This window comes from Colletotrichum karsti (assembly GCF_011947395.1).
Source record: "Colletotrichum karsti strain CkLH20 chromosome Unknown Scaffold1, whole genome shotgun sequence".
In the NCBI taxonomy this organism is placed as follows: Eukaryota; Fungi; Ascomycota; class Sordariomycetes; order Glomerellales; family Glomerellaceae; genus Colletotrichum; species Colletotrichum karsti.
This window is the reverse complement of record NW_024065901.1, coordinates 2178166-2199397: the sequence shown is the minus strand read 5'-3', so window position 1 is coordinate 2199397 and position 21232 is coordinate 2178166. Positions and strand designations below refer to the sequence as shown.

The following is a 21232-nucleotide window of genomic DNA, read 5'->3' as shown; positions in this document are numbered from 1 at the left end:
AACAGAAAAGAGAGACTAGATCTGGATCAAAACTTGGATCGGGCTTTGCCTTTCGAGGCGGCCAAGAGCATGCAAATTAATTTAATCGCAGACGGCCGGCCGAGACACGTAAGAAGAAATCTCCTGTTTGGGATTGAACAGGATGAGGTAAGGAAATCCACGGCCAACACTTGACATCTCCAGTGACGCGCCTACGATGTGTGCGAGCGAGATTGAGGGAGGCCACTTGGCCCGGAGTCGAAGGATGCTCAAGGTGGAAAAAAAGAATGGGCGCGCGGGAAAGGGAGTGAGCAGGTTGAGCATCTTTGAGCAAGTTTCTGCCGGAAAGCGGGTCCGGGCCGGGATGCGTGGCCCACTTAAAAAGGGACGGGCCCGGGGTGGCACGGATGGAAATTGTCCCATTGGGTGGAGTTGAGGCTCAGAATTCTTTTTGGGTCTGGTTTCAGCGGAAGGGAAGGCGGGGGCCACGGGGCACGGGGCGCCGCGGCGGGTTCTGCATCCTCTTTAGGGCCAAAGTAAGGGAACGATTTAACAGCTTAGTCACCGCCGCACGTGGCAGGGTCCATGCGCAGGTTGTTCCGGAGGGGAAAAAAGTAATTACTGAGCACCTTGAGGGCCAAGTCTGATTCTCAGGAAAGAAGGTGAGATGATTTTGACACCTGCCAAGCTATGAATGCTTGGAGACACCAGCTTTTTTGTAGTTCTGGACATCCATGCAATAAACTTGCTCACCCAGAGCTCACGAACATCAGCGTGGGGTTCGGCCTCCAGCAAACGGTTCGTTCCAACGTCGGAACCGGCTTAGCGTGAGCAAGTTAGAGGGTCCTCCGTTGCACTCATCTCGCGGCGCGGTGGCAACTGGTTCGACTTGGCAAGAGCCAGAAACTGTCTCTTTCTCTCTCACCAGTATCTCTTGCTTTGGCGTGTTCGCAATGGTAGTTACCGTTTACGCAGCATTCCTCTCTACAAACGAGTTAAGCCCTCGCAAACTCTGACCTCGACTCCCGCCAATTGCACCCTTTTCGTTTCGATAACTCGACTCTGAACCCTTGTTCCCGCCCCCTCTTGAAACTTGCGCAACAACACCCTCATCGAGTTGCCCCCCCTCCCCTCCAAACCCCAACCTCGATTGACCAGGATCCATCGCCCTCGGGCCAAGACTTGCCCATCACCTTGTTGATGCTTGCGCTGATGAACCGATGTCGCCCGTGCTTTTCCCTCTCTTGTGCTGCTGCTGGCTGATGCGGGGCGTTTTATTCTCTCATCCGCCCGCCATTCCTACCTAGCCGGCATGTCTTTGAACTGCCGTTCGTATAGATAACTAGCAACTCCGGTCCCGATCCAAGCTTGGAAGGGGCAGTTTCGCGTAATCGTCTTTTGTATTGAACAAACCGACGTTATCTTCCCACTACATCGTCATCACCCTCGTCAACCCTTCAGGACGAACAAAAAACATCCATCCCCTCCGTATCATTCTCCCGCGACGTCGCCCGAGCCGAACATACCAACGACCCCGGCCTTTCTCCGTGAACCTCAGAGCTCCCGACCGCAGTCAGCCCCGAAACCCGAAATAACCTCACCTCGTTCGCAAGCCGCGACGCATACACACACACAACAACAAACCATCATGGACCACGGATCGATGGGCGGTTCCTCGGCGGACTGCAAAATGTCCATGCTCTGGAACTGGTACACAATCGACGCTTGTACGTCAGCCCACCGGCTCTCTCCCGACTTTGCTACCCGTGGACGTCAGTGCTAATCATCCGCTCCCCCCCAGGCTTCCTCGCCGAATCGTGGCAGATCAAAAACGCCGGCATGTTCGCCGCCTCCTGCATCGGCGTCGGCGTCCTGACCGTCTTCCTCGAAATCTTCCGCCGCCTCGGCAAGGAATACGACGCCCTCATCCAGCGCCAATTCCAGGCCCGCGCCGCCGAGCTGCAATCCCGCATCCCCAAAGAAACCTCCTCGTGCTGCGACTCCGAATCCACCCCTACTGCTGCCGTCGTCGCGGCTTCCCAAACCCTCGTCTTCCGCGCCTCCCCGCTCCAACAACTCATCCGCTCCGTCATCCACGCCGCCACCTTCGGCCTCGCCTACATCGTCATGCTGCTCGCCATGTACTACAACGGCTACCTCATCATCTCCATCATCATCGGCGCCGGGCTCGGCAAGTTCCTGTGCGATTGGCTCGTCGTGCGGGTTACCCTCGAGGCGCCCACGGCGCTGCCGACGACCCCGACCGCTCGCACCACGCCGAAAGCGCCCGGTATCGAGGAACCTAGCGTCTGCTGCGGTTGAGTTTTGTGTCGTTCGAGACAGGACCCTGCCCGGGCTGTCGTGGGTTTTGCTTGAGGCGTTTTCTGGGATGCATCATGGGGCGTTTGTTGAAGTTGCGACTGCTTGCTCTCCACGATGGGCGGCGAGTTGTGCTTTTTTCGCGCGGATCTAGGATCTGGACCATTGTCCGGTAATGAATATATACCCTTCTTTCTTGTTATCCTTTTCAGTATCCATTGGCCATCCTACTCGTGTATCGTGGGTTTTGTGACTCCACATTCATGTTCAACCTCGTGATACTCGCTGGTGACCCTCTTGGAAGATGTTTTGCACGTATGCTTGATTCGGGTCATTGACCGCCTAGAACCGCTTGCATGAGGTTGGACGTTGTAAATAATCAAATTGCTAGGGCCAGCACAAACAAGGACTGAGGTGGCCTGCTAATATTGACATCTCTCACCTATGCTATTCGGATACCTCCCGTCTCACGAGATCTCCACGCTATGAGAATCGAAAACTCATCAATCAAGCACATTATCTTTTGATTCCCTTGCCTTTCCTCACCAGCCCTCCTCATCAAGACCATATCATGACGAGTCTCCGTCATTATCATACATACATTTTGACAAACACCCATCAACGAAGCAAATCATTTCGCCGAGCTACTACCCGGCAGGTATCAAGTCCATGTGCGGAAAACAAATCCTCAAGACATTACTCGGCCATGCTTTTATATCGCCAGAACAGTTCGTAAACCAGTACCACGCTAATCGACATCGCTCTTTTCCCCCGTTCAGGGATGCATGATGTAAAGGAAATGCACATCCGCGCAGCTCAAGACAGGAACTTGGCCCCCTCCTGTTTGAAGAGCCAATCGCTGTTCGCGTCGACCATAAAGTTCGTGATGTTGAATTCGTTGCCCGTAGGGGCCGGGGCGTTGGAGCCGCCGTTCTCGCTGCCGCCGTCCACGCCGGCAGACGCCCCGTTTGGCCCGTTGTTGGCCCCGACAGCGTGCTGTATTCCGGCAATGTTCTCGTTGCCCACGGGCAGACGAGGCACGTTGAAGAAGTCGAACACGTCCAGGTACTCGAGCTCGTTAGGCGCCGGCGTGCGCGCTGGAGTTACGCTTGGCAGACGGCTGTGATTGGGCATGCCGTTCGCACGAGGTTGCCGAGAAATGAGAAAGTCGAGGTCGAATGCAGTTCGCCGCATGTCGGCCAATATCTTGACCGAACTGGGCGTGACGCCGTCTCCCTGGCGTTCACTATCGCGGTGCTCGTCCAAAACGCGTTGAAGAAGACCGCAGTAGCGGGCAGCCACCGGCCAATACCTCCCCATCTCACGGAGTGTTTCCACGAAGAACTGGATTTGAGGTGACAGCTTGTGCTCCACGGTAGATCCGTGAACGAGCAGCAAACGGGATGCCACCCAGAGAGTGAAGGCGAAAGGAGGCCCCAGCTTTGCGAGGAGTCCATTGTTGACGACGAATTCGCCCAGTGCAGCAATGTTTTCGACTGCACCGTGGCATCTCTGCGAGGCGCTGTAGGAGGGCGTGAAGATTGGGGATCGTGTGGTTGGGTATGCTGCTGACGAATGCAGGCGTATGACGGCAGTGTGATACGTAGCATGGAGCATGACCCAGCCACAATTAAGTGTTTTGTTTCCGGGTTGGAACAACTTGGCCATGTTGCCATACTCGCCGGGTAGACCAAACTTCCAGGAGGTCAACATGTTGTCGAGCTCCTTGTAGCGCATCTGCCACTGCTCAACGTCGCTGAGGGCGCTGATATCCACAGGTTGCTTGAGGAACTTGTGGATCTTGGAGAGGATAGCCAAGATCTCAATGTAATATGAGAACGCCCCGAGGTTCTCGGGCTTGTTGATGTCGTATTCGGGGTTTGTGTCCTCTGGGTGGTCTTGTGTCCGGAACCATCGCGTCTCGACTTTTTGATTCTTGATCCATAAATCGTCCCGGCAAGGCAGAGTTCGGTCGATTTCCTTGTCATCGAGAGCGAACTCAAATGCGGTAGCCAACGTGGCGTATCGATCCAGAAGGTAGATCATCCAGAACAGTCGTCGTCGGGATTCCTCCTCGATGAAGTCCTTGGGCTCGGGTAAGATCATGGCCCTCAACGTGTATATCGAGGTAAAGTTGGGTGAAACCGAAAACGAGGTACTCTCAACTGCCAAGCCAAGTTGGACGACCGACCTGGTAATCAGAGCCATGATGTTCCACCCAGGAGGTCCATTGCTGCTACCCACCAAGTCGAGAGCCAGAATAACTAAAGCCTGCAGAGACTTGACTGAGGAGTTCTCCATGCCGTACAACAAGACCCTTTGCTTGGATATAGAGTGATAGTGCTGGCGGCTCTCCTCCGTGAGCCTCGAATCTGACGAATATCGAAGGGTGGTAGCAACGATGGCGTGGAGTAGAATGCGGTCAGTCTCTTCCAGGGTGGATGGCCCAAACAGCGAGTCTAACGTCGTTTTCCTGTGGAGAATCGGACACCATGTGTTGATGTGTTTGAAGTACAGGTCGACGAGAGCATAGAGCAGGTCGTAGGGAGGGAGATCTTGATCTGGCGTGGTCGTGGTCTGGCTCTGAGCCATCGGGACATCCGGTGAGTGAAGGTGCGTTTGATTCGTTCCATAGTACTCTTGAGCGGCACTGCTGGGGTGAGACATGGCCGTGACATGGCTCGGCGCGGGCATGCTAGTCATGGGCATCTGTCCCTGGAACTCGTGCATAGAGGGAGTAGGAGGTGGCATGCCGAACTCCATGGACTGCGTGGTGGGTGGATAAGTGGACGGCTTCTGCAGGAAGAGAGCAGTCTCAGCCTGTGGCGTCCGAATAGACTCGGACGGCCGAAATAGGTTCGCAGTCTCCCGTGGGGTGCCGTGGTCACTCGGCAGACTCGGATTGCTGTTCCGTATACTTGGCGCAGCGCCATTGTGTTGGTTAGATGCTAGAGTGGCATGGAGGATCTCGGCGTGAGATCTGAGAATCTCTTCGAGCTTGTCCAGACGTTGCTCGAGTTCGCGGCCGTAACCGGCGCGAAGACCGGGCTTCTTGCGTTCCTTGTACTCGCAGAGAGCACCATTGCGACTGCACCAGCCGCAGGAGGGCTGTCCGCGGTCACATTTCACCTGATGAGTCAAGGCAGGTCAGCAGCCGCACCTGTCAAAGCTCGAAAGACGGAGAGTAGCATAGGATGAGAACGACTTCGGGTGTATCAGACCCGAACAGAGTGTTGAACAACAGAGGATAGACGGGTGGTGACATGACACTGCCGCAGAGACGGAAATGAAGGAAAAGAAAGACTCTGGACGGAAAAGGAAACTGAGGGCCAGGGCACGGTACCTTTCTCTGCTTGCACAGCTCGCACCTTGGGATCGGATTGTTAGCTTCAGGGTTCTGCTCGGAAGGCACATGCTCGGGAGACGGAGACATGGGGAAACAAAGGGGCGGCAGAGCACGAGTGGCATATCAGAAACAAAAAGGCGGGTAGAAACAAGAATGAGGCGGCGAGGTGTGGGGGGGATTAGATAGTAAGAGACCCAGACAACGGGCAGAGGCCTGACTGTGTCGAACAATCAAGGCACTGCAAGACAGAGATGTAGAGACAAGGTTGAAATGACGGCGGCAGGGTTGTGATGAAATGGGACAAAAGCAGAACAGTACAGAAGGGGAAATGGAAGGACTGGAGCAACGACTTACGAGACAGATATGGGTCTCTTGCGCTTCCCAAGACGGGTAACATCCTGATCGTCCTGATCGAGGTCGTTCTCGTCGGCGCTATTCAACTGGCCGCCGTCGTCAGAGTCCAAGTCGTTTAAACTCTGACTCTGAGATTGGGCCTGGGTCTGAAGAGACTTGGTGTTGGCTGCAGGCGGTGACCGGCTGCTGAGAGCGTGTCCTCCGTTGTGCTGCATCCTCGGGGGCCAAAGTCGTTCCTTCGGTGTGGCAGTACTCCGGGAGGCGAGAGTGGAAGATGAGAGAACGGACAGATGGGTAGGCGCAGGGCGAATCAGGCCCGAGGACAATAGTCCAGACGCAGGGCCGGGGGGATGCGAGACAAGCAAGGCGACCAACGTCGACGCTCGACGCAGGGCAAAGGCGGGCGCGGGCGTCAGGGCAGGATGGTTGGGTATGACGCGTAACGAAGGGGAATGGGGTGAAGTTTGGCAGCGTTTGTGCGATTCGCAAAGCGGATTCGGGAGAAGCTTGGGAAGCTCGGGGTAATGTTGAGCAGAGGGTGGGAAAAAAGGGCACAGGAACGGAAGGCTGGGGGGTAAGGACGAGAGGAGGCTCGGGGTATTTTGTTTTTCGTCCCACACGTGCCACGCCGGTGAAGACCAGTCTGGGCTTGACGGGGGTTAGGAAGGCGAGACAGGGAATCGTGAGGGGTGGGAAATTTGGGGGAGGAGAAGAAGAAGCGGAGGTGGAGGCGGAGAAGAAATGGCCGTCTGGGATTGGACAGATGCCGTGTTTACTGATGAGGCGATCTGGAGCAATCCGTGTGTCCGTATGAATACCGTAGTAGGTATATCTTCAGATGTCCGTATGATCCAAACACATCCGACTGTCGACACTCCCTATTGCATGTATAAAACACAGCAACAGCCTCCGCAATTGTTGATCGCAAACTGATTTACTCTCTCTTTCTCTCGCGTTTGGAGGTGCACAGCTCGCTTCTTCCCTCAGACTAAGGCGATATGATATCCCTGTTCTTGCCTCGGCACAGGAGAATCAATCGCTAACCCCAAATGTCAGGGGCAGCGTCCACGAGATCGATATGTGTGTGCACTGACTGACCGCGCCGGCTCTCACAGCTGAAGGGCTGAACAGTTGGGGATGGCACAATGGAAATGGATTGTGTGGGGAAGAAAAGAAAACCCGCACAACCCGAGGACACTGACTGAGGGGATCCCGTCAGAATGCGGAGGTGAGGTGAGTTGTCCAATGAGACCTCGTGAAATATTGCGGAGTGGTCAAAATGTGGAGGTGGCTTGGGCTTCGGAGACGACCAACCGGCTCACCGAGGGCAGCGCTTACCTTAAGCGACATGGATTATCTAAGAAGTCTCACGTGAGCATACCAGCTGTGATGGAAACCCATTCTCTGACGGGATCATCGGCAAAATTATTCGTCTATATAATGGCAAATTGGAGAATTCATCTTACGTGTTTATGGCACAAATCAGCATACACAAATGAGTACAAAAATACTGGGGGAATATTGACCCAATCCTAAGTATGTAGTTCACATGTTGACTCTAAGAAAAGCAGGCATCGAAGTCGACAAACTCAGGGTCAGTTCAAAAAAATATTCCAGATAAACTTCTCTGAAGTCATGGTGTTGCTCGCCCTGACGGTGCTCTATCTCGTGGGTTTTCAGAAATCCGGGGAAGTTGGGCCCTGCGGGCCTTCATGTTCACAGCAAAACGGGCAAAGAAACACAAATGCTGCGAGAGCAACACCCGGGTGTTTGCAGCGCACTGGACCGCCCCATTCATGATACCTCACCATGAGGTGTGCTTAGCACGATGTCGCGATTCAAGACCGGCCGCACGAGGTCCACCGGTGCCGGACGAAGAGTGGAGACGGCGTGAGGTGGCCGGAGCGCCTCCAGCTCCACTTTACGGTGGTCCTGCCTGAGGATCACCCCGGACCAAACTCGGGGCAAGTCTCGGTCGCAGTTATCCCATTCATCCGAGTTTCCCCTCCATACCTACTGGACCTGGTTTCGGCTGTGTCTCTCACTCTCTACCAGATTCCAGACAGCCAGTGCTGCCGTGGTCCATCTCACTCTCACGAAACTGCATGACACAAGAACCTGCACTCGTTGGAATTGACTCTGGCGCAATCACCACGCGGTGCGGCCTCTGCCGTCCCGCCCAACCATGACTGCTATTGTGGTTGATGGGATGACGGATCGTGGCCAGCGGGCTATTGGATGATAGAGCCTCAGCATCCGTGTTTCACCGCATATGTACTTTGATCTGCACCAAAAAGACCCCTCGACGATTTCTTGCTGCGGTAGCACAACTGCAGTCGTCGTTGATCACCACAAAGACCATGCCACCCGCACCCTTCCCCGGCACGCCTGTTGAAATGTCCGATTGGCAGGCCGGCAGGCGCATGCTGACTTTCCGCAACGGACCATACTTCAATCTTAATCGAGCCTCCCGCAACGCCTAGGAGAAGCTTGTCTTTTTCGTCGACGTACCTACTACTGCTGCATCACACTGTTATTTCCAACCCGCACGAGCGAGATGGCCCCTATCTATGCAGTATGGGATCCAATCTCGATGCTACTGGCCAGCCGAGCCCGGCAGATGGAGACCGATCATCCAGAGGCTGAGGAGGGGTCCTCTCAAATACAACCATGCTCATGCTGCAATTCCGAGGTTCTATGCCGGTCTCGACGGATTCCGCCTGTCGGTGCATCTGGCACCGATGTCTCGAAAAACCTTCCCGTCCACCGCTCACCACGAGAGCACTGCTCGGGTTTACCCCCACTGACATGAGCACGTCGTGTCGTGCGCGAACGAACCACACGCTGGCTTCGAACCCAAGCTGCTTCTTCCCTGGGCGGCCTACGTTCCGTCTGATTTGATGTCGTATTTTGCTGTGTGTTTTTATTTTCTTGGTAATAATTTATTTCGGCTCGTGTGTTTCGTCCCGCGCGCCGCAGACCGACTGACCTGACTCCCGCCTCTCTTAAAAGAAGCCGACTAATTCCACTTCCCCTCACTCACAACCTCCCCTCAGCTGTTCATTCTTCCATCGTCTTCCCGTGTCTGCCGTTCTCGTCTCTGAAACCCCTCATCCTCCTTCTCGTCTCCTCACTCCGAATCCACCCTTTCACCTCTAATCGCACAGGGAATTGAAACAACGACGCGATGGCGTCTGTGAGGTCATTCCCCTCCATCAAGGAGATTAGGACGTTTGTCATCGGCGGCGTCGGCTCCGGCGGCGACTACCACAATGTCAAGGGTGGCCACTGGTGAGTTTCTGGCGTTTTCACGGCCATTGCGCCAACTCACAATGTCGAGATCGAATGACTGACGATCACGATGAACAGGCTGATTGACAGCCCCATTTCCACGCCCTGCTCGCGATGGGAGCAGTACCGCAACTCCAGAACGAGCTGGGGCATCAACGTCCTGGGTTCTTTCTTGGTCGAAATTGAGTCTTCAGACGGCACCGTCGGCATTGCCACGGGCTTCGGAGGTACGAACATCCCAAATCTACTATTCTTCCCTGCTATCCTCCATGATCAGGACCAGCCTGGGGTGAAGTAACCACAATATTCTAACCGATCAATTGCAAACAGGACCCCCGGCCTGCTGGCTCGTCCACCAGCACTTCGAGCGTTTCCTCCTCGGCGCCGACCCCCGCAACACAAACCTCATCTTCGAGCAGATGTACCGAGGCTCCATGTTCTACGGTCGCAAGGGTCTCCCCCTCGCCGTCATCTCCGTCATCGACCTCGCCATCTGGGATCTCCTCGGCAAGCTGCGCAACGAGCCCGTCTACAGGCTGATCGGCGGCGCCACCAAGGAGCGCCTCAACTTCTACTGCACCGGCCCCGAGCCCGTGGCGGCCAAGGAGATGGGCTTCTGGGGCGGCAAGGTGCCCCTCCCCTACTGCCCGGACGAGGGCCACGCGGGCCTGAGGAAGAACGTCGAGTTCCTCCGCAAGCACCGCGAGGCCGTCGGCCCGGACTTCCCCATCATGGTGGACTGCTACATGAGCCTGAACGTGCCGTACACGATCGAGATCGCCGAGGCGTGCAAGGACCTCAACATCAACTGGTGGGAGGAGTGCCTGTCCCCGGACGACACGGACGGCTTCGAGCAGATCAAGCGGGCGCACCCGACCATCAAGTTCACGACGGGCGAGCACGAGTACTCGCGCTTCGGGTTCCGCAAGCTCATCGAGGGCCGCAACCTCGACATCATCCAGCCCGACGTCATGTGGCTCGGCGGCCTGACGGAGCTGCTCAAGGTGTCGGCCATGGCGGCCGCCTACGACATACCCGTGGTGCCCCACGCCAGCGGTCCCTACAGCTACCACTTCGTCATCTCGCAGCCCAACACGCCCTTCCAGGAGTACCTCGCCAACTCCCCCGACGGCAAGAGCGTCCTCCCCGTGTTCGGCGACCTGTTCCTGGACGAGCCCATCCCGACCAAGGGATACCTCACGACCGCGGACCTGGACAAGCCCGGTTTCGGACTGACGCTCAACCCGGCCGTGAGGTCTAAGCTGATCCCCGGCAAGGCGCTGCTGAGCACCAACATTGTGAGTTGACCTGTCCATGATGGATTTAATTCAATTGAGACTGACAACAGAGCAGGAGAGGCCCTTGAAGACGGCGGAAGAGCAGGCGGCGGCGAACGGCACGAACGGCGCTTGAGGAACATGGAACATAAAGGCTCACGACACGCGATGATTATAGATTATTGGGCGACGGGCGGCTAGGCTAAACACTTATTTTCAGCGACATCTCCAGGAACATCTCCAGGAAGGTTCAAGGCCGCAAGAGTGCCTCGAGTACTGGCGCAATTGTCTTCCTAATGCCGCAACCACGAATTGACCCAATATTTGAGAACAACACATGTTTCTTCCGTAAGAAGACCTAGACCTACGTAGTTTTGTCATGTGAGACGCATTGAGTGAGTGGATAAAGCGCCACGATCTTAGGGCGGAATCCACGAAGTCCTTGTCACTGGTCCAGGATAATTTTAGATGACGCGCTCGTGAGTCCCGATATTTTAGGATGACAGCTTGAAAAGACGACGCGTTCCTGGAATTCCCGGACCAGCTTCCCTTGGGTGTAGGAGGTAGGTGGACGTAGGTGGACGTACTTGACACCTGAGACGATGGTTCATGACGGGTCACTCAGTCAGACACGACCACGCCGGGATTTCCGAGAGGGAAGACGTTGCCAGCAGCATGGAGGGTCAGAGACGATGGAAGTGTGAGGCCGATGGACGGGGCATGCTTGGTGGGGTGGCTCGCTGTAATGTGCACCGAGGACGCGGGGTGAGGGGGACACGCGGGTCCAGTGATCCACTGCCCCGCACCCGTCCTCTCCAGCGCTCCACGTCTCCATTCCCCGTCCGCCGGGGAGGACCTCACTGAAGCAATCGCTGCGGCAGCTGCAGCTGACACTCTGTAGTTGTGTTTTTCTTGGAAGTTCCATTCTGAGTGAGGTGTGATAAGATCCGATAAGTGAGGTGAGTTGAAGACTCACGATACCGGTTCCTTTCCGTCTTTGGCGACGGGATGTTGTTGAGCCAAGATCTCCGATGAATGTCACGCATCCCCACCACAACCTCCTCCACACCATCAACCTCAATTCCAACCGCATCGTAAGTGTGGTCCGGCTTGCACAGCTATCAGTGGGCTCGGTTGATCGGTACTCCAAGAACCGCGCTCGCTAGACATTAACCCCTCGTCCTCCTCCACCACCACCACCCACCCCAAATACCAGAGGTACCTCACCACGATCGTCCACTCCAGCTATACAAATAAGCCCTCTTCCAACTCGCCGCTCACACCACGCGTCGTCACGTCACGCAAAACAGACAATCGAGAGAAGAGGAAGCTACGGACACAACCTAACGGCAATCCTCCAATCCAACCGCCCTCCCAAAAGCTCGGGTTCTCGTCGATCCAGCCGCCGTCGCTCAATCTCAGATTCGCCTCCTCGGAAGTCTCAGATAGGCTTACCTTACGATCGATCGTCTCTCAACCCCTCCCTCTCTACCCTTCTCCTCATCGTGCGCGGCGCCGCCCCGACCAACGAGAATCCTCCGGCAACCCTGCCGTCCAAGACCAAACCCCGCACCCCGAGACAAAATCAACTTCACCTCCTCCGGCTCCCCGACGACATTTCACGGATCGCGGATTACACGGCGTTCACAATCACAAACACAATGGCCCCAACGAATCTCCTGTCCGGCAAGACCGCCATCATCACCGGCGGCACCACCGGCATCGGCCGCGCCATCTGCCTCGAGTACCTCAAACAGGGCGCCAACGTCGTCGTCAACCACCTGGGCCTCGAGAAGGACCAGGTCCACCTCGACTCCCTCGAGGCCGAGGCCGCCTCCCTCCGCAAATCCAACCCGGACACCGCCGGCCGCCTCGCCCACCAGGTCGGCGACGTCCGCGAGCCCGAGACCGCCGCCAGGCTCGTCGCCCTCGCCGTCGAGCACTCGGGCAACGGCCGCCTCGACGTCTGCGTCTCCAACGCCGGCATCTGCACCTTCGCCGAGTTCCTCGACCTCACCCCGGACCTCTTCACCAAGACCGTCCGCACCAACCTCGACGGCGCCTTCTACGTCGTCCAGGCCGCCGCCCGCCACATGAGCACACAGAGCCCCCCCGGCGGCAGCATCATCGGCATCTCGTCCATCTCCGCCCTCGTCGGCGGCGGCCTGCAGACGCACTACACCCCCACAAAGGCCGGCGTCCTCAGCCTGATGCAGAGCACCGCCGTCGCTCTCGGCAAGCACGGCATCCGCTGCAACGCCCTGCTGCCCGGCACCATCAAGACCCAGCTCAACGAGGAGGACCTCGCCGACGACGCCAAGCGGGCCTACACGGAGGGCCGCATCCCGCTGGGTCGCACCGGCGTGCCGTCCGACCTCGCCGGCCCGGCCGTCTTCTTGGCCTGCGAGGAGCTCAGCGGTTACGTTACCGGCGCACAATTGCTGGTCGACGGCGGCCTCTTCGTCAACCTCCAATGAGCGCCCGAGAGGAGGAAAACATCTTCACCGTTGGTTGGCCTGTTTTTGATTTAGCGTTTTCATGTCGGGGAACCCTGCCCGGGGAACATTTGATGACGGAAGTACATATAAAAGGAAAGGAAATGTGACAGAGGCGCGGAGCCGAGGGAATATGTTCTATGACGGGACCGATGGATGAGGAGGATGAATGAGGGAATAAAAAAGTACCGCAAGCACGCACCCCCCCATGGCAACGTAGACGCAGACGCAGAAAGGTTACCATCGAGGAACCCGACTTGCGCCGCCCATCACCAAGGGTGAAACGCAGCCTCAAGGATGGACGAATGTATGATTGATTATTAGCAAGTGAGCGGTGTCCCTCTCGAATCCACTGGCGTGCTCTGACTGTCCAGTCACGCCAGCCCATTGATCCCATTCCCCTCCTTCATCTCAAGCCGAGAGAGGGTGGGTTTGGCCCTCAGCCTCTCCAAGAAAAGGCCGGAGGGAAGGACATCAAACAAGCGCCTGGAACTTTTTTAATCCTTACTCTGATACACCCATGGCGATGCCTGTCATGGTCGATGTTATTTTCTGCCCAGGCGAGTTGCAACGAGTGAGGCGCATTGTGAGTGCCTGGCTGATACGTGCGGCAGGTTGATTGATGAGGACAGTGACAGGCCTCCCATTCTACAATGCCAAAGGCCAAAGGCATTGGCACATTGGCCAGTGATGTGGAATCGTGGATACTGGATAGGAAGAGGGGTGTGAGCCCTCTTTGCAAGGGTTCGTGTTGGGAAGGGAGGGCAGGGGGGCAGGGGGGCGTGCATACAGCCACGGCCGACGGTGACGGCATCGCAATGCGGCTGGGCCTGGCGAGTTAGCGCGCGAGGCGGTAGACGGTAGGCGGGACGGCGGTAGGCACTGGCAATAGCGCCGGACGACGGCCTGTTTTTCGTTCGGACAACGTCCTGACTTCGGCTCGGCGAAGCTGACCGATGGCGTAGCCGTGCAGGAAGAAAACGGCGACGCGCAGGAGGGAAAGCGACGGGATGCGGATACAGAAGGAAAGGAGAAATGCGCCAAGTGGTCGGTAACAGGCAGGCAAGGCAAGGCAGGCAGGCGTCTCTGTCTCTTGTGAGAGTATCATCGAGGTAGGCTACATGCTTACAGCCTGCTCGCGTCTTGCGTCTGTTACACACCCACACGGAGGTGGATTGCATGGGGAAGAACACAACGTCGATGTCGACCAATGCATTGTGTACGTGCTTCCTTCCATTCATCCATCTCGACCGGTCCAATGTGTGTTGTCCTTCAAACCTCCGAGATAACAAACGTACCTGCAACGCAACGGGGAGGGTGGAAGCAGCCAAACCTCATCCCCAAATTTTAAAAGAGGGACGCAACAGCACCACCGAACGAAGTGCCCATGGCGGCGGGTACAGCGTGCGTATGTGGATGGTCTGGAGATGTTGTGGTTCTCTTCGCGACGACATGGAGAAGACACAGACGGACGTCATTCGCCGAGTCAGGACACGGTAGTCTCTGATAGGGTGTAGCGAGAGAAAGGCCGTTCCTTGAGCGCACCAAGGACCAGCATCTGTCTCTTTTTTCTTGTCCATAATTCCCTCTTTTTTCTTTTTTGGTGCGTTTCTTCAACGCCATGCTTAGTTAATAACGGCGTGCTGAGACAAAGCACTGTCATGCGAAGCCGGTGTCAAGGGTTGAGCCCGAGGCTTTCCGGGTCCGACCGCCCCCCGGTTTGACGCCCGGTTGAATTGCCGCTCAGGGGAGGCCGTTTACATAAGCCGTCAGGTTCCAACCGCCGCGGAAGTTCCTTCGGCCCGTCTTGCGGAGCCGCTTCCGTACGTTCTGTCCAGTCACAGCACTCGGTTTTCGCCTTATCCTTGAACGTCCGCCGCGAGTCGGTGACCCACCAATCTGACGTCACTGCGGGCTCTCCGGTCCCGCTCGGGTGGAACCTGCCCCCACTGCCGCTTGTGCCACCACCCACCACGGTGCGAGTGCAGTGACGATATCGACCCTACACAGCCGGTACAACAGAGTTCCCAATCTTTTTGACACCGGGAAAAATACGCTCGTCCTCACCTCATGGTGCAATCGCATTCTCGCATTTGTGGGCCGTCATCTGTGTCATCACGGCGACCTGCTGGCACTATCCCTGCAACAGTTGCGCCGTATCTCAAGGAACCGTCGATAAGAGTCTTCGGTAAGATCCAATGAGAACACACACCACGGAGAGAGGAGGGGGAGGGGCAATGAAAGGAGGGGCTAACTTTTGTCTGTTTGTCCTTCAGGTGGGAGTATCAGCATGTACTCGTCCGGGCGAAACAAGACGCAGGAGTACGGATACTCGACAATGGTACCGGATCAAACTCCTGGAACTTTTCCTCAGTTCCTTCGATTGCGTTGGCCCGAGAGGCAAAGTCGGCCGGCAGTCCTCCCAGTTCTTCCTCGCTTGTTCGCCTGGCCCTGACTATCTTGGATTATCCCTCACAAACCCATCATTGCTGTTTTGGGGAGTCGCAGCATGCCGCGAGCCGCATCGCCCCAACCCGAAAAGTTCCTCGTTGTCGAACTCTGCTTATTTCAGGGTCCAACGGGCGTTGACGGCGGCTTGCATGTGCTACTCGCCAAGGTCGACCGCACCTTTTCGCGCAAGGGGGGTCGATCGCTGCCGCATCGGGTTCCCTGGGTTATCAATTTCTCGGTGCCAATGTCCAAGGGGGAGGAGCCCACTTGGGATCAAGGCCTCTCCTTGCTCTGCAGCAGCCGCAAGACGTCGCAGCGAGGAACCACCGCAGAGAAAGCAACGTCTCCACCATGACGGATTGACATTGACGAATTCACAGGCGTTGGATGGAGCCTTTTTTTCCGCACGCCTTTTACGCTGTGGCCGTCCTTGTTTGGCGGCTTCTTCTTCTCTCGTTGGCTGCGGAAATATTCTGCCCAGCCGCCTCTGCGGCGACTCCCAATCTCCATCTCACCGCCGTCGTTCCGCTTTGTTACGCTCTCGAACGCGCCGCCCGCCCACATGGCGGGCAGTCAATCCCATCCAAGAGCCAATCCTGTCATGATCAGAATTTTTAACAACCAGGTAAGGACCTTGTGCAGTTGCTGTGTCGCCAGATGTGGAGCGCAGTCGCTGGGCGCGGCGCCGCCTCTGTACGTAGGAGGAGGGCAGCAGGAAAAAAAGGAAGGGATCCAGAAAAACTTCTCATGCTACTTCGCCTCCGCGTATCCACGGGCCATGCACGACTCAAGAAACTCGTCCCAGGAAGTATCACTGCACACTCCTTGCAACCTCCTCAACAAGGACCCGCGCTTGCCTGGTTTTTGCGGAGCACCATGGACGTCAGGTATTCCCAGCACGTCGGCCAGCTGCGCAACAAGGTGCGTGTAAGAGTGAGAGAGAGAGAGAGACGTCAGCATCAAGTCAAGATGCTCTCATGTCGAGAGTATATAACCCGGTGGCTCCCCGGACGGGGCTCGAGAACTTGATTCAGTCTCACTCTCATCATCCCATTTACAATTCTTCTTGCACTTCAAACAGCTTCGATCTTTGCAAGATTAAGCTTGTGCTTTTTTCCTGCTTGCTTCTCAACTCTCATCGCCGCAATACAAGACCAGTGGTCTTTCGTATAACCAGATCTCCAAAGTCACACATCACATCCACCCAACATGGCTCCCAGTCACCGAGCTTCCTCCACCGGCAGCTTCATCGAGGGCCTCGTCGCCGCTCGCAAGGAACTCGATAACCTGGCCCTGAGCACCCCCGAGTCCTCGGTAGACGGCTCCGCGGGCTCTCCGGGAACGTCGACGCTGGGCAGCCCCGCCGGCGCTCTGTCGCCGGTCACTCCCAACAACGCCGTGGATGCCCCCGTGGCAGACAGCTTTGCCTTCGCCTTTGATATTGACGGCGTCCTCATCCGCGGCGGTCGCGCCATCCCCGAGGCCGTCGAGGCCATGAAGGTCCTGAACGGCGATAACGAATATGGAATCCAGATGTAAGTGCCCACAACCACCATGCAACCAACCTCCACCAAACATGTGGACTTGTGGTTCTCTCCCCATCCAGCTCCACAACTACCCGACCATCATCGTGACTTCACCTCATGTCGGATGACATTCAGCTAACATCAATCTGCTAGCCCCTACATCTTCCTCACCAATGGCGGCGGCAAGACCGAGGAGGAGAGATGCGCCGACCTCTCAAAACAGATGGAAATCGACATCTCCCCCGCCCAGTTCATCTGCGGCCACACCCCGATGAGGGAGATGGCCGAGCGCTTCAACACCGTCCTCGTCGTCGGCGGCGAGGGCGAGAAGTGCCGCCAGGTCGCCGAGGGCTACGGCTTCAAGGATGTCATCACCCCGGGCGACATCATCAAGCACAACTCCGCCACGACCCCCTTCCGCAAACTCACCCCGGACGAGCTCACAAACTCCCGCGAGCGCGACTTCTCCGACGTCACCATCGAGGCCGTCTTCGTCTTCGCCGACTCCCGCGACTGGGCCGGCGACATCCAGATCATGCTCGACCTCGCCATGTCCAAGGGCGGCCGCCTCGGCACCCTCTCCGAGACCATGGACGAGGGCCCGCCCATCTACTTCTCCCACAACGACGTCGTCTGGTCCGCCGCCCACGACAACGTCCGCCTCGGCATGGGCGCCCTCCGCCGCATGCTCGAGGTCATCTTCCGCGACGTCACAAAGAAGAAGGGCAAGCTGCACACCCACGCCTTCGGCAAGCCCCAGGTCAGCACCTTCGAGTTCGCGACCCGCCTGCTCCAGCAGTGGCGCCGCCAGCAACACGGCCTCGACGCCCCGCCCGACACCGTCTACTTCGTCGGCGACACCCCCGAGAGCGACATCCGCGGCACCAACCTCTTCGACGAGCACGCCGACAACGAGTGGCACAGCATCCTCGTCAAGACGGGCGTCTACCAGGACGGCACCGAGCCCGCCTACAAGCCCAAGGCGACGGTCCCGACCGTCCTCGACGCCGTCCGCTACGGCATCCAGCGCGAGATCCGCAAGAGGGTCGTCTCCTCCCTCCGCAAGGACATTCTCGGCGAGGAGGAGTGCCTCAAGGCGCTCCAGGACAAGGACAGCGCTCTGTTCACTCCCCTCGAGGAGCGGAGCCAGCCTATCCTGGGATGAGCTTCGTCTGTCAACGGTGCAACTTTGATCTTTTGAGAGCTAGCGATTTATGACCTTTTCTTCTGTCTTATTTTCTATTTCTTCGATTCTTTCATCATCGTAGGGTTTTCATATTTGTCGGGGTTATTTCATATGCATTGGGAAAATTGTGATACCAATCGGCGTTTCTACAAGATCAACGAAGATCACGAACTACAATCTACATCATGTTAGACGATAGTTACAGCTCAGCCGGAAAAAGCTGAGGAAGAACAATGATACACAGGCGCAATTTGACGCCAGGATTTCAAAATTTCAAACTTTAAGGCCCTTTTTGGCCGCTTAATTCCCCCTTTCCAAGAAATGATGTACATTTTGTGATACTTCCGCCGATCCGTCTCATCTAATTCGCCAAGCGCCAACAATGCTTGGTCCGTCGTGCGATTTGTTGCCGTTCCCGAAAGCCACGTTGGAATCTTGGCCAGAAAAGGTACAACAACCACATGCGCGCCGTTGCCGCACACACAGGGCGGATGTACTTCCGTACCCCTCGATGGTTTCCTCAAAAGAAGGAAGTCCGGAATAGGCATCCCGAAGGAGGCTGGAGGGGAGGGAGGGATCTTGTTCCTACCCCGTTTTCGGCCGCGCATTTCGCCCAGCGCTGCACATCTCCGTCATCTCGCGGCGCCGTGGCCCTGCTGCAAGGGCACGCCAAGGCCGTCCCGGCCTTGGTTCTCGTTGGTTTCTGGCGCGCATGTTTCCTCCCTTCGGCTAACCTGGGCCGCCGATCCCCCTCTGGAGGACGACGCACAACAGCGACTCCACGGCGGGCGAGCGGTCGTTCGTTCAACGACATGCGATGCACCGGTGGATCTTGTGGGTTACGGTGGGTTCGAACATGTTTGGTGATGTGAGGGCGTGAATGCAGAAAAACGGACAGAATATGTTCCTCTCCCAATGCGTCCCCGGTTGCTGCGAAAAAGGTCCTTGGTGAGACTGCATGGGACTCTTTTTACATGCCTTCAGTTTCTCCACACCCACACCTCCTCCTCCTGTCCCGCCCCCTCCTCCGCATCCTCCTCCACAAACAAACAAGCACCCCGCCATCACGTTTGTCTCGTCTCTGTGGACGTCTCCTCCGAGGATGCTGCCGGATGCGCCTCGGTGAAAGAAAAGTCCCCCCACCGCGAGGAGGCAGCCCACGGCGCGGCGTCGACGGCCTCCTGCCGCGCCTCCCGGTCGGCCATGGCCTCCCGCACGCCAAAGGTGATGGGGAACCCGTTGACGGCCGCGCGCTCGACCCGCAGCCAGCCCCTCCACGCCGCCGTGACGTCCCCGGCGCCGAGGGCCCCGACCACGATGGACCCCCAGAACTCGCGGTCGCCGCTGTGGTGGTCGCCGTAGGACATCCAGTTCTCGACGGAGGCGACGAGCTCGCGGAGCCGGTCCGGGGTGATGCGGGGGCTGCTGCCGCCGGCGACGGCGCGGCGGGCCGGGCGGTGCACGTGGATGTGGCGGAGGTCGGCGGGGTCGCACGTGAGGCGGGTGGCGTCGAAGCGGTGTTCCATGTCGAAGATGAGGAGGGCCTTGTTGTGAGGCGGCGAGGCGAGGCCCGAGGCGATGCGGTAGACGAGCGGGAGGTGGCGGCCGGAGACGGCGAGGGGGATGGTTTGGGTAGCGCGGAAGTTGCGGACGGCGAGGGCGTTTAGAATCGGGATCGGGTAGAAACTCGGGCGTGACTTTTTCTTGGACGGTGCTGCTGCTGCTGCTGCTTGTGGTTTTACCTCTGCGCGGACGGCGATGAGTATCTGAGTTGGGTTTGTTAGTGAAGCGCCCGGATGTGTGTGATGTGTATGTGTGTGAGAGATGGGTGGATTGCTGTCTGTGAGAGATGGGTGGATTGCTGTCGTATCAAAGGCGTGATGGGTGAGTTTCCGTTTCAAAAAGTGATGAATGAAAGGATCAATGATGGCGGATCGTAAAACAACATGATATCGTGATCGAAGATGAGGCGGGTGGTGAGCGTGTTGAGCCGCTCGGCTCCTCCACGGCCCAGAAGCTTCTCACTTGATGCCCCAACCAAAAATGAAAGCCTCGACCCATTCATCAACCACCACACCACCCTTCATCACCCCATCACGAACCCTTGCCGCCTTGCGTCGAAAACTCCAGCCTCGCGTGTGACACCGCCGTACGCACCTTCTCCAGGGAACTCTCCTTAGCCTCGAGGAGCAGCCTCCCGCCCCTCAACTCCGTCCTCCACGACCCGTCCATCCCCGCCGTCAAGCCTCACTCACTTTCCGAAAAAGATGACGCCGCCGTGCGTGGTATTCGACGCCTCGGAGCTGCCGCGGCGCGTGCAGGCGGACCTCAAGGGCAAGAAGCGCAAGCTCGAGGGCGGCGCCGACGTCAACTTGTCAAAGTGCGCGCTGCGGGTGATGACGCAGTACAGGTGCATGGTCGAGAACCCCGAAGTCCGCGACAGCCGCGTCGGGTGTTGGCCCGTACAGCGGTTTTTCCGACAGTACGTCCCCTCGTGTTTTTCGCTCCCGTTTTTTTTTTCTTGATTTTGATGCAAATACGATATCTCGTGGAATTGTTTGGTGATTTTTGTTTGATTGAAATTTGCTGGTGAGAAACTTGTTTTTAACCCTTCTCGTCAATAGATGTCAGGATAAGAAGGGCACTTTCACGGTTGAGACCACAGCTTGGGAAGGACCGAGCGCAGCGGCAAAAGTCGACTCTAAGGGCAGCCAGGCGACTCCGGACAAAGAGGTTGGCAAGGGCAAGGGACAGGTCGGTGTTGGTGAGCAGCGGACGTATCAACAGTGGTCGCAGGCGTGGGGTGAGGAGTGACGTCTGAGGCGAGATGAATATCAAGACATCAATTGAATCACACAGATATCGGTGTTTCACGGGCACATAGTTGGACTGTCAAATGACCCAGACGTAGCATCGGCCACATCAATATCACGACCGCATCATCAAAGCGACATGAGCAATCTCTCATCGCCTCGACATATCAGACATGCGAACATCATCATCATCCC

At 57.1% G+C, this 21232-nt stretch overlaps 7 protein-coding genes across 7 annotated transcripts; 5 read left to right on the top strand and 2 right to left on the bottom strand.

Annotated features, from left to right (window-relative positions):
* Nucleotides 1-1627: 1627 nt before the first annotated feature.
* Nucleotides 1628-2301, top strand: CkaCkLH20_00509 (high affinity copper transporter; the record flags this gene model as incomplete). The annotated part of the gene is made up of 2 exons (XM_038883229.1): nt 1628-1706; nt 1781-2301. The coding sequence occupies 2 exons, from the start codon at nt 1628-1630 to the stop codon at nt 2299-2301; spliced, it is 600 nt and encodes a 199-aa protein (XP_038751934.1).
* Nucleotides 2302-3114: 813 nt separating this feature from the next.
* Nucleotides 3115-6414, bottom strand: CkaCkLH20_00508 (C6 transcription factor; the record flags this gene model as incomplete). The annotated part of the gene is made up of 2 exons (XM_038883228.1): nt 3115-5386; nt 5999-6414. 2 exons carry the CDS (start codon nt 6412-6414, stop codon nt 3115-3117), a joined length of 2688 nt encoding a protein of 895 aa, XP_038751933.1.
* A 2771-nt stretch (nt 6415-9185) lies between these two features.
* Nucleotides 9186-10702, top strand: CkaCkLH20_00507 (mandelate racemase/muconate lactonizing enzyme domain-containing protein; the record flags this gene model as incomplete). The annotated part of the gene is made up of 4 exons (XM_038883227.1): nt 9186-9289; nt 9368-9516; nt 9620-10587; nt 10643-10702. 4 exons carry the CDS (start codon nt 9186-9188, stop codon nt 10700-10702), a joined length of 1281 nt encoding a protein of 426 aa, XP_038751932.1.
* Nucleotides 10703-12227: 1525 nt separating this feature from the next.
* Nucleotides 12228-13043, top strand: CkaCkLH20_00506 (uncharacterized protein; the record flags this gene model as incomplete). The annotated part of the gene is made up of 1 exon (XM_038883226.1): nt 12228-13043. One exon carries the CDS (start codon nt 12228-12230, stop codon nt 13041-13043), a length of 816 nt encoding a protein of 271 aa, XP_038751931.1.
* Nucleotides 13044-16721: 3678 nt separating this feature from the next.
* Nucleotides 16722-18203, top strand: CkaCkLH20_00505 (phosphatidyl synthase; the record flags this gene model as incomplete). The annotated part of the gene is made up of 2 exons (XM_038883225.1): nt 16722-17047; nt 17192-18203. The coding sequence occupies 2 exons, from the start codon at nt 16722-16724 to the stop codon at nt 18201-18203; spliced, it is 1338 nt and encodes a 445-aa protein (XP_038751930.1).
* A 1085-nt stretch (nt 18204-19288) lies between these two features.
* CkaCkLH20_00504 (uncharacterized protein) lies at nt 19289-20432 on the bottom strand (the record flags this gene model as incomplete). Its single annotated transcript, XM_038883224.1, has 2 exons — nt 19289-19990; nt 20382-20432. 2 exons carry the CDS (start codon nt 20430-20432, stop codon nt 19289-19291), a joined length of 753 nt encoding a protein of 250 aa, XP_038751929.1.
* A 59-nt stretch (nt 20433-20491) lies between these two features.
* On the top strand, nt 20492-21038 carry CkaCkLH20_00503 (uncharacterized protein; the record flags this gene model as incomplete). Its single annotated transcript, XM_038883223.1, has 2 exons — nt 20492-20706; nt 20849-21038. 2 exons carry the CDS (start codon nt 20492-20494, stop codon nt 21036-21038), a joined length of 405 nt encoding a protein of 134 aa, XP_038751928.1.
* Between the last annotated feature and the right edge of the window lie 194 nt (nt 21039-21232).